Source organism: Phaethon lepturus, unplaced genomic scaffold (genome assembly GCF_000687285.1).
Source record: "Phaethon lepturus isolate BGI_N335 unplaced genomic scaffold, ASM68728v1 Scaffold48532, whole genome shotgun sequence".
In the NCBI taxonomy this organism is placed as follows: Eukaryota; Metazoa; Chordata; class Aves; order Phaethontiformes; family Phaethontidae; genus Phaethon; species Phaethon lepturus.
Window position 1 is genome coordinate 1 of NW_010525015.1, and position 11,945 is coordinate 11,945.

Sequence of the window (11,945 nt, forward strand, 5' to 3'; positions counted from 1 at the left end):
TAGGTCCCGGCTGGGCTTTCCCCCGCGCTCCCAAGGGGACGGCTGTCTTCAGAGCCGGCTCTTCTCCTCACTTATGCCTCCCCCGTTTGGAGGTTTAAAGCCTCAAAGCATCTACTTAGTGCTTTGCAGCGAGTAATTTCTGCTTTAGTGCTCAGGGAATTAGCGCTTACGCTCCCAGCCCTGCGAGCGAGGTGAGGCAGTGCCTGTGTTACTCCTTAGCCCTTTTTTCTCCCAGCAGGATGCAGCGCTGAGGTGGAAGATGGCTTTGTGGGCTCGGCAGGTCTCCCGCTGGTGTTGCCTGCTGCAAACAGCCCGTGGTGCTGAATTTTCTCGGAGGCTGAGGGGCCGCAGCAGCACGGCACAGGGTTGTCGTGGGTTCGCCCCTCTGGTTCTGCTGCTCTCTAGAAATGACGGCCTTCCGTGGAGATTGCAGGCATACAGGCATGCATCTGTAGGAAGCTGTTCTCCACCCGACAGTGCCAAAGATGGATCCTTTTCTTCTCCCGAAAGTCACTTGCCATCGCCAGTAAAACAGGAACAAGCAAAGGCAGAAACATTACCTGATCTGAATACAGAAATACTGTATGAAGGTAAGAGGCCTTAGGGATACCGTTTGTCCCAGACCTCCATATGATGTTTTCAGTCTTACCCTTGGTTCTCCTCTTTTGGTCTGTTTATCTAAAATATTTCCCTGAAGTTCCCGACTTTCACTTGTTTTTAGGACCCATAGGTAACGCAGAATTCCTGTGGTCACTCTAGTATATAAAGAATACCTTTAAGACAAGCTAAAGGTGTATAATGTTTTGGGTAGAAATGTCGGTCTGGAGCTGCTGTTTGAAGAGCTTTTCTTTTTGTATGTCTACCTGCAGTAGCTGAGCATTAGCCTTTCCCTCATAGTTGGTCTGGTACAAAATAAAGGGTTTCGTTTGTTGGTTTTGGGGTTGGTTTTGGGGGTTTTTTTTGAGTAGGGGTGGGGGAGGCCACCCCTGAAGCAGCCTGCACCACACGGCTGTTTGAGCGGTCGGGGGTGAACAACAGGAGGCAGCAGTGTGAAGCCTGCCCTGAGGAGAAATCCTTCTCAAAGTGCCTCCTGAGGAAAGATACATACGAGGTCGCCTGGGTGTTGTTGCGCTGAGGAAATTGCCTCACTTTTCTCTGCTTTTATATCTAAGTGAGGATTAAAAAAATACCACCCTCTGAAAATAATTATAGTATGCTGAGGAAACTTGTTCTGGATTACTAAGCAGTCTTGTATGTTCAGATTCAGCTTTGAGCCCGGCCAACTTGGATCCTACAGAGCTCATTTTTGGGGTGGCTCAGAGCTGCAACTGAGATCTGTGTGTTTGTGCAGCTGGTTCTGGAAACAGTGCTGCACCAGAACTGGCAGGTCAGCCAGCTCTTATGTGTCTGCACCTGCGGTGCAGTTTATTTATGTGCCAGATTTTTATCTGCTGGCCAACTTACTGTTATGTGTATGTATGTGGAGCATTTTGCCCAGCTGGCAGTGTATATAGTGGAATAAACATAATTGCTAACTTTTTTTTTTTGTACCTTGAGGTATGTTTCCTGATAAAAGGTTTAAAGGCAAAAAAAGAGCATCTGTGCTTCCAGAAGGGAACTTGGTGTATATTGTTTTGGTCCTCAACAAGTTGAAAGGAAGTGCTTAATATCCATATAGATTCCTAGAGAGTTCTTATTACTGTTTAAGTTGTAAATGTTGCTAAAAACGTTTTACTGTGCTTTTGTTTCTGAGGCTTTGAGTCAAAGAAGTGGCAAGGCCTTTGATACCCGTTGAGCTAGTTGTGCAACTCTTCCTGGAACAGTAGGATCTTCCAACTTACTTTGGAACCTGTCTTGGTAGTTCTGGTGTGACTTTGTTTTCTTGACATGAAAGTGTTACCCTAGTCTCTAGGAAGTCCTTGTGCGAAGGTACAGGGCACAGAAAAATCCCGGTCCTGAAGAGTTCATAATTAGGGCTGTTGATCTGTAATTAGCTTGATAATTGAGGTGGATGCTAGCAGCCAGCGTGCAAAACAATAATCTTGATTACTGCTCTGAGCTGTCAATGGAAAAATAGATCAGTGTAGAGAAATATTTTTTAAAAAGACACTGAGCTCTATGACTTGGAATACTTAAGAGGAAACAAGAATAATGATGTTGACTTGGAAACCTTAATGAGCAGAAAATGGAGCTTTATTTCTTTAGCTGTTTGAGGTGGTGTCAGTCAGCAGCCATTCTGTAATGGATAAGACACAATAACTTGGTTGGACTTGGCTGTGAAGTACCTTGAAAATTAAAGTGACTGCAGTTCAGGCATCAGATTCCAAAGAGGCACAAAGCAGCGGGCTTGTCAGGTTATGAAAAATAATCTTTGCAGTAGCCTTTGATCTGGATATGATCAGGCAAGAATGCATTTGTGAAGACATGAAAGAAAATTCTTTTTCAAGAAGGTGATGTGATCTGTTGTCTGCAACGATCAAGGCAGCAGACTGAAGTCAGGCTTCCTGGGGTACTACACTCAGATTTGGCCACATGAGCAGAGTTGATGGGCAGTGACAAGGAGATGCAACAGAGACAAAAACTGGGAGTAAAGTCTATGTTTTCATATGTTTTCAAATAATAATATATTGGCTGTTCATCTCATGCACAGTGTTCTTGTATTTTGCAGTGGATTTTAAGAAATCTATATAGCGTTTGGTGGGAGCGGCTTTGTCTTTCACAAAATGCATTCAGGTCTTCTATATTTGTTTCTTAGACTGGGATGACATCCCACCTTCGTCTGCTTTGGAGGAGATTTCAGAGGAAGAAGCTGTACAGATCATTGCAGAACCACTTCTTCCCCTTCAGTCTTCAACACTCCGAGATTATGTTGATCACTCAGAAACCCTGGCAAAACTTGTCCACCTAGGTATGCGTGATTTTGTTTACGTGGTTTGCCTATATCTGGAGCTTTGGAGATTCTATAATTTGTGTTTTGATCTTACTGGTTGCCCTGTAAACTTGAAAACAGGAACAGCGACCAATGGTTAAGGGCAGCAGAATGTTACCCAGGGCAAGTGGAAAAAGAAAGGGGACTGCATGACTCACTAGCAATGCTGTATTAGTTGCAAGGCTGGCTAGCTGTAGTCCCTTAGTGCTCTGAGTGCTAGAAGGAGGCATCTCTCACAGCTTCCAGAGGTTGGGAGCACTTTGCGTAACTTGATTGGTCTCTCTTCTTTTGGGCTGGTTAAGGAAGCTTTAATTTGCTGCAAAAGAAATTGCAGCGCTCTGTCCTTGGAAGGAAGGAGAGCAGTTGCTGTGCAGAACCTTAGAAGTGGTGCACAGTAAACTGGAGAAGCAAGGAGGAAGAGAACCTTAGTTCTCATCAAAAACTTGGGCCTTGCACTTGGGCCGTGCAAGGATAGCTGAATTCAAGGTTGCTGGCCACCCCCTCGTTTCCCCAAAGCTTAAGGAACACTAGAATGAGGTTGGAGAAATAAATGTTTGAGAAGAGTTCTGGCTCCATGCAGTAACAAATTGCCGCGTGTGAGCCAGTATGTAAAGGCACTTCACTGCAAAATTGTTTCCTTCCCTTGTATAATGGAGTTGGGAATTCCTTGCACACATAGTTCTGTGCGACAAGAGTAGGTCTCTACATGCGGTACACGCTAGCGTACTTGATTCTTCACGTGCAGGATTCACTGCACATGTCTTCCTTCAAAAAAATAAACTTGGCAAAAGTGTCTAAAATGACTGCTTGTTTTACCGGTAATCTTTCCACAATATACAAGGTGTTGTGACCTTGTTTTGTTGAGCGATTGAAGTATACTAAATCAGTGCAAAAAAGGAGTAGTCCTGTAAATTTCAACATGCCTTTCTGAAACATTTACAGGAAGTAAGGTCTATGTTTAATTAAAACAACATCTAATTTTGTTTGTTGTAGGAGTTGACTTATCCCAAGTGGAGAAACGTCAAAAGGCAGGTCAACTCTTACTGACCTTGGACTTTGAAAAAGATATAAGAAAAATACTTCTGTTTCTTAAGGATGTGGGTGTAGAAGACAATCAGCTGGGACTATTCCTGACCAAAAATCCATACATCCTTGCTGAAGATCTGGAAGCTTTAGAAACCAGGTACGCCTTTCAAATAGCAGCTGGGTCTTGAGCCCCTTGGCTTGAAGATCTTGTTTCCCAGTTGACTTAACCTTCTCTGAACCTGTGTTGCTGCTGCTTCCTTTCTCACTTTATCCCTGACTCCATGTTTCTGTCCTTTCCCATCAGTCAGCATTAACATGTGGTGGTATCACAAGTCGAGTCAACATCCTGATCCATCTGAAAACTGACTGTTAACAAATTTTACTGCTCATCCCTGTGTGTCTGCCATAAAGGAAGCATCTTGCCATTCTAAGCCACTTGCTTTACCTGTGTCAGCTTAGATTCCAAAATGTTGGTCCCTGAGGCTTTACCTAAATCTGTAGAACAATATTAACCTCTTCGGTCATGCTTTGAAAGCGCTTTTCTAGATCGTATGTCTATGCATACCTTGTGAATTCTGCAGAAAAAGAAACAGACCAGATCTCTTCTGTGTTTACTTCTAATAGCAGCAGCAGGTTTTGGTGACTTTATTTCTTCCTGTTGTCCAGCTCAAACTGAGCACAAGACTACAGCAAACTAATTTTTGTGTGTTCATGCTTGTATGGCCCTAGACTGTCACCCAAGATTGTCTGGCCGTAAGGGTAAACAATACTCTCTTTAGAAGATATCGTATCTTAGACCAAAGCTTATTTAGTGAGCTGCCTTCTTCTGGAGTTGTTTGGGGTTTTTTAAGCTTATTTGTGTGTACCAAAAACACCAAAGGTGGAATTCTTGTTGGTTTGTTGGGTTTGTGTTTTTTGTTTTTTTTTAATAAAATTGCATTTATGGGTCTCTTTTTCTGCACTGAAGAAATAAGATAACTATATATGCATACTCCTCTTTCTCCAGCAGCTTTACTTAGAAAGTGATGGGATTTGTGTCAGAAGTTGACTGAAGTCTTCTGATTTCAGTAATTCCAAGTGTTGTCTGAATCAAACTGTATTTCTTGTTCTCTTTAATGGCAGTTGTAGTTTCATTAACAATTCTTTGTCTGGTCAGCTCGAGAGATACAATGAGATAATACTGGTATTTAAAGTAGCTTTAAAAACCTGCATCTGAGTTAAAGGGATAAAGGTGGTCAAAACAAGAATATTGAGGAGCTGTGGCAGGTCTACCCAGCATGGACTAAGACATTACTGATAGCAGCTGTCCATTCTCCCTGTATCAGAAATCAACTGTCACTGTACTGTTTTGTACAGTGTGTGTGCACCTTGGCTGCATGAGTGCAGATTTTGACTGTTCCTTCAGTGGGTTTAAGCTAGGATGCTGGGCTATCCTGCAGTAACTGAGATACCAGCTGATGCCGGTCAGGTTGAGGTCTTATGGTTGTAACTGTACATGTATATTTACAGAAGCCTGTCCTTATTTTTTTTTGCATTGTTAACTTCGGAGGACTATTTCTAGAGCTTTAAAGATGAGATTTGTATTTGTGGCAGAAAGCCTTTCTCTTCTAAAGAAAACTCTTCCGGAAGTTAAATAACCGGAATTAAAATAGTCAAGATCTTTGAAACATTGTATTGTAATAATCTAAACAATCTTTAAAAAAAAAAATCTTAATTCTTCATTTATCTGAAATAACTGAATGTACGTTTTGAACCTGTATTTTCATGAATCCACAGCCACTTTTTGCAAAGATTCTCTGCCCTAGGGATGGCGTAGTGGCTTGTAACTGCCACTTTTTTTCCTTGTTGTGGATGGGTACAAACAGCTTTACTATATTCCTTTGCTTTAGTTCTTCCTTCCAAATTTTTGCATTAAGACATGACAGACTCAAGGTACCAGCACCAGACTATGGGGTTGTACTTTTTTTTTTAACTTCTCTGTGTCTTTAAGTCATAGACATCCTAGCTTTCTTTACTCAGCTGTATTTGTTTGGTGTGTACCTATGATAAGTTAGATTCTGAAGTGGAATTACTTAATTCTTCTAAATCTTGCTTCCATTAGGTGTCTTGATTATAAAAAAAATTGCAGGAAAATGGACTTCTGTTCTTAAAATTACCCCAGACAGGCTTGCATTAATTCCACGCTTTTACAGAACAACTCGTGTATGTGTGCACGCACTTTGTAATGAACTCAAAATGCCTTGGTATTTAATTCCAGAAAAGAAAGTCTGTCTGCTTGGCTTTTGCAGCTGTCCAAGACAGAAATGTGAAAATGCAGCTTTTTGGAAACAGACACATTAGTAGACTCCCGTCTAACGTAGACCTGACTTTTCTTCTTCCCCCTGTTCTGTTCTTCCATCCTTCTGTTCAGTAAGTGGCCTTTCAGAAACTGTATCCGAAAAGAACCTGTTTCATTTTTCAGCAGTAGTTTTGAGTCTGGATTGTCAGAATCGCTTATACTTTGAAGAGAGTGTTTTTTGTGATGATGAACTTTCTAACTCTTCTGTGAAGTTAGATTTGCTTTTCCGTGACTGTCATGTGTCACTCCCTGGTTAGTGAGGTAGGGGCTGAACAGGGCAATCCAATTTCTTCTCTTTTTGCAGCTTGATTTTTCAGGAAGTTTATCTCTGGCACTGGTGAATGCTTTTCTGCAAGCTTTAAAATAAGCGTGCTGCGGAGGGCATGTGGCAGGCTGTGAAGTGAATGTGTCTCACATAGCTGTCTTTTGAAAGCTGAGTATCACCTTTGCATAAACACTTTGGTGCAGATGGACATGGTATTGGTTACATCACTCTGGAATGTTTTATTGCTATGGATTCCATGTTGCCAGGAAACAAAACACAAATTTCAATAGATTTGGCATTTGACTTCAGATAAACACTGTAAAAGTCAAAACATTCCATAATTCATAACAATTCTGACAGTTGCACATCAGTGTCTGTTCTGCAGCTGCACCAGATGCTTTGTTTTACGGTATTGTTAATGATGACTTAAAACTGTTAACATGCTACATAGAACTGCTGACCCCTGTAGTACAATGAGGGCTAACCTTGGTGCCAACACTCACAAAGTTATCCCAAACCTTGGTCAGGTTGGATGATTGTGCTTCTTTTAATTACACCAGTTTCTAGAGTCTGGTTATTACAGTCTTGCCATCCCTCTTTTAAGCTTCTTGCCTTTCCAGGATGTGAAGAAATGCTTCAGGTGTGAGTTTTAATGACTTGTTAACAGAAAACAAGCAGAGGGGAGTCAGGACAACGAAAAGGTTTTATTTTTAATCTGCTCATTTAGCTATGTTTCTAGCACACTTGGCAGTTGTGCCCTTGAAAAAATTGAATGGAAGTAGTATAGTGTAGCCAAGCTGCAGCATTCAAAATATAATGGGATAATTTTTGAAGGGCCAGTTGTTTATTGGAGTTTTCTGCATTTCTTACCCTCCTAACATCTCCTTGTTTCTGAGGCTGCTTCAGCCAGTTCCATCAGCATTACCTGGAGCCGAGGCTGCTGTCTTCTGTGTTGGGGTGCCTGCTTAGTTAGGAATTGGTCCTCTTAGAGCTTGTTCTTAGATCTGTCTAGAGGTTTTTGGCTTGTGATTACTTCATTTTTGAGGGTTTGTGGAAGGAGAGGGAGGCTGCAGTGACTGGAAGGTATTTTTTGGTTTTTTCTCTCCACAAGAGATGATGAAACATGCAGCCCATCTTTGCTGAATATCTGCTTCTGCAGAATATTCTTCGATCTATTTTGTATCTTATTTACTGCCAGATAAATTCAGTTCTTGTATGCTCTAAGTTTGTCTGACAGCAAATACTTCTGTATATGCTTATCTAGAAACATAGGGAACCTCTTCAAATTGTAGTTCAGTTGTTTTTTTCTTTTATAAGGTGGCACATGGGTTAATTGTGTCTCTTTATTTTGTGTGCTGTATTTCCCCCCTATTCCTTTTTCTGGGAGCTATGGTAATAATCCACTGCAAGTAGTACTTGAAACAGATTTCACTTTCACTGAATTCAAAAAAATTTGGAAAACATTTTGAGTTGGAAAGAAAGAAAGCTCTGTTAAACATAAAAACTTCAGTCAGTTCCTTCTCCTTTCTGACAACCAGATGTTTTGTAACTAAATTCTTGGACCAGTGACTGAAAGTAGGGACCTATTGTAACAAAAGTAACTTCAGCTGATTTAGAAATGTCTTTTTGGACAATGTCTCTATAGATAGCATTGTTGTATATTTCTACTCCAGTGCTATTGGCAAAATAGGGACGTATGATGTATAGTACACTGTTCTTTCAGCAGTAGAAATGGAATTCATTAAAATAGCAAAAGGCTGTATATATCTTCTTGTCCATACCTTATGATGATCTATTAATGTGTTTGCAATCTAGGAGACAGGCTGGTAGTTAAATGTAGGTTAACATAGTTATCTGCTTAAGGACAGCTGGAAGGAATTAAAATCTGTCTTCAGTATTGACATTCTGCTCTGAGGTTTATTTTACTTCTAATTAATTGGAAGGGATGGTATTTTGCTTTTATGATAACTGCAGATTTCCCCCTAATTATTCTTGGCAGGGTTGCATGTTAATGCTAGAACATCTGTCTGTTTATAAGATATCACTGAGGAATTTAAGCAAGTACTGAATAAATGGAGGCAATAAAATTTTCATCACTGGATTTTATTTTGTTTTTGTTCTCTTTCTAGAGTGGCTTACCTAAAATCGAAAAAATTTGGTAAGGCAGAAATTGCTCAGATGGTCTCAAGAGCTCCCTATTTGCTGTTGTTTTCAGTGGAAAGACTGGATAACAGACTGGGTTTCTTCAAAAATGAACTTGGCCTCAGTGTAAAAAAGGTAAAGATTATACACTGAAGTCTTCAGGTGCTTTGTCAGGGACAACTGTAAGGCCTTGGAACATGAATACTTCAAGTATTTGGAGGTTATCCACAAACATTGGTGACATTACCAATAGGAACACAAAGGGTTACGGGAGGCTACCATGATTTTAACTATCTATAGAAGTAGTATGGACATCTAACCTTCAAAGGTCCTGAGGTACAGTTCTTGAAGATGATCTGCTGCAGGTTATTGTCAAACAAGCATGTGTGTATCCAGTTTTATTATCTGAGGTGAGTCAGAGGACTGAATCCATTGCTGAAACAGCAAGCAGCTTTTTCAACTTCTAGAAAATTAATTGGCACTCTTCATCTCTTCAAGATACTGTAACATACTTAACTCTACTGTAACATACTTAACTCATCGGTGAAGAATAGTCTGATCTGTGAATATTACATCAAACTAAATGCCAAATCATAAGCGTAACCCTTGGGTTCACTTGTGAGTGCTTACCACACTGTGTGCTTAGCAGGTATTTAGGACCAGAGGAGCTAGTAGCTGGAGTTTCCTGGAGTAAGTGAGCAGTGTTAGTTGTTTCTTGCACTAGCTGGGGATTGCAATAAATGTCAAGTTCCAAATGGAATCTGGTGTTGTTCTATTGGCTTTTGTATTGGCACTGTGATGGTCATAGCTGTCACAGTTCCTGTTCCTGGCCTTTCCACACGTGAAGTAAGAGACCTCTCTGGTAAAACAGCTTGGTCATTGCCTTGAGTTCAGGGCAGATTACAAGTAGTCACATGGCTTAAGGGATGTGGAGTAATTTCTTGTATTGCCTTGTGGCAATTAGTATTATTACTATGGTCTAACCAGATCCTGAGGTAGACAAAGGATTTTTCAACTGCAGTGGCATTTTATAGCCTCTATCAGGTAGTGTTTTATTTACTTTTTTTAAAAAGGTGGGAAGCAGCAGCTTGAGCACTGAGAGAGGTTGGGCACTTAAGCATGCTCTCCACTTTTGGAGCATGCTTTTACTCCCTCTTCCTGTCTGTTTTACAACAGCTATGTTATTTTTTGTTTTCCAAATAAACATATTTGAGTAACTTTTTGCATCTTAATATATCGGGGCTTCACACTAACTCATCTTTGGGGTAGAGATAAAATGAAATGCAAGTGAAAGCGCATCCCTCTTCCAACTCGGGGAAAAAAAAGAGTTTTTATGAGATCTCTATTTTTCTGTCACAGATGGATTCACAAACAAGCTTTCAATAATAATCTTTTTGTTGTGTGTTTTCCCTAATTGTAGACAAAGGATCTGGTAATTCGTCTTCCAAGGCTACTGACTGGCAAATTAGAGCCTGTAAAAGAAAATCTTCAGGTGAGCTTATTAGTAGATAATAAAAGTGTACTGCGTATCCACATAGTTTAAGAGTTGACAGAAGATAAAAGTTCCTGGAGGAGAATCCTGCACAGAAATAATTTAATGAAATAATTTTAGTGAAGGTATAAAATGACTGAGGATTTTGTTAAACAATTTCTTTTCCTCTATAGCTTGCAAACTTACAGCATATTTGGAGCAGTATCTTATTCTGTCTTCTACTCTGATGTAGGTTAGAAACTTCATCTGGGTCCCTTCTTGCCAAAAGTTGCTATCTGCTGACACAAATTGTTACCCATTTCTTTACGAGTGAAAAATAGGGCCTGCTCCCTCCTTTCTTATTTTCTTAATTATTATGGTTTTCTGCTAACTTGGATTGTCCATGAGGATTTAGGAGCAAGAAATGTGCAGTTGATTATTTTCCTCTTGGCAGGTAGCTAGTCTGCCAAAATGTGCATTTGACACCTATTGTCTGATAGCAGATGGTCGTTATTAACAACTGTTGGGTAAATAACTTCAAACCCACAGGGACTCCTTTCCCCTTTGAAAATGTAACTATGTATTGGTTTAATTATTGTGCTGTAAAGCCATCTAGGCCAAACAGCATGATGTAGTGTAACAATTTGAGAAATCCCATTATCCTATAACGCATAACTATGAATTAAAATATATAATTTTCAGACAGACTCACTGCTATGAAACTATTAAACACTGGGAATCTTGCAATCTGAAATGTGTGTGTGGTAAGGGAGGGAGACTAGAAAGTAGCAGACTGTTCCAATTAATAGAGCTTTCTTTTTAATGAACATTGTTTCCACAGGCTAGGGATTCAGTATATTATAATTGAATGTGTTTTTATGATCCTCAGTTCTGTGTGACTATCTTGTTTATCTACCAAAAAGTGTATAGCGTAGCATCCTTATTTTTCACACACTCTAGAAAGAGAGGAAGGATTTTTATGTCCTCGCTATTAGAATCTGATGATACTTAGAAGCTCCAGCCTTTCAGGGGCTTGGATGTCTCACATTCAGAATCTGGGTTGAGACCTGTATGTCCTAGGCTGCCGGTGGGCAGGCAGTACTCAGAAAGTGAAACCATATGCCAGCAGTTCAGAAGTGATCTGGTGGTATCCCTCAGTCTGAGTGGGCTGTTGTTTAGAAACAACTGCTGCAGCTGATACTGGTTGTCAAAAGATACCAGTCATGGACTAAATGAGCAGAAAGGATGGCTTATTCCATCCTCTGAAGGCTTCATAAAGCACAATTAGAGATTCACTGATCGGGTAAAACTGGAAAGCTTGCATTACCTCTGCCTATTGTGGGTGTCATATGGAGTATGTTGAATATTGCTGGGGCTTACACAGTAAGGATATTAGCATATGTGGTCTAGAAAACTAATGACTGTTAAATATGTTTGCTGTCAAACTGAGTACAGTCAAAGCAACTTACACTTGAACTCACCATTTATGTCAAGAAAGAGCTGTTCCATTTCACAGACTAGAAAAGCTCAAGATTCTTGCCGCAATTACCTCTACAGTGGGACCAGCTATACATCTCCACTGATTTGACATCAGGTCTTACTCTTGGTTCTGTATCTTAATGCAGTAAGTTACCCCTGCCAGCTTGGATCTGTGGAAGACACCACTGAAGTGCAAACACATCTCTTCATACTTGAATGCTGTCTTAGTTGATTAGTATTTCTTGTGATACACAAATATTTATAATACACAGTATATTATAATATATATTTATAA

General features: G+C 40.3%; 1 protein-coding gene across 1 annotated transcript; it reads left to right on the forward strand.

Moving 5' to 3' along the window:
- Positions 1-259: 259 nt before the first annotated feature.
- Positions 260-10,192, forward strand: LOC104613745 (transcription termination factor 3, mitochondrial-like; the record flags this gene model as incomplete). Its single annotated transcript, XM_010282618.1, has 5 exons — positions 260-590; positions 2,756-2,908; positions 3,923-4,112; positions 8,688-8,835; positions 10,121-10,192. Coding segments are annotated over exons 1-5 (894 nt in total), but the record flags the coding sequence as incomplete, so codon positions are not given.
- Between the last annotated feature and the right edge of the window lie 1,753 nt (positions 10,193-11,945).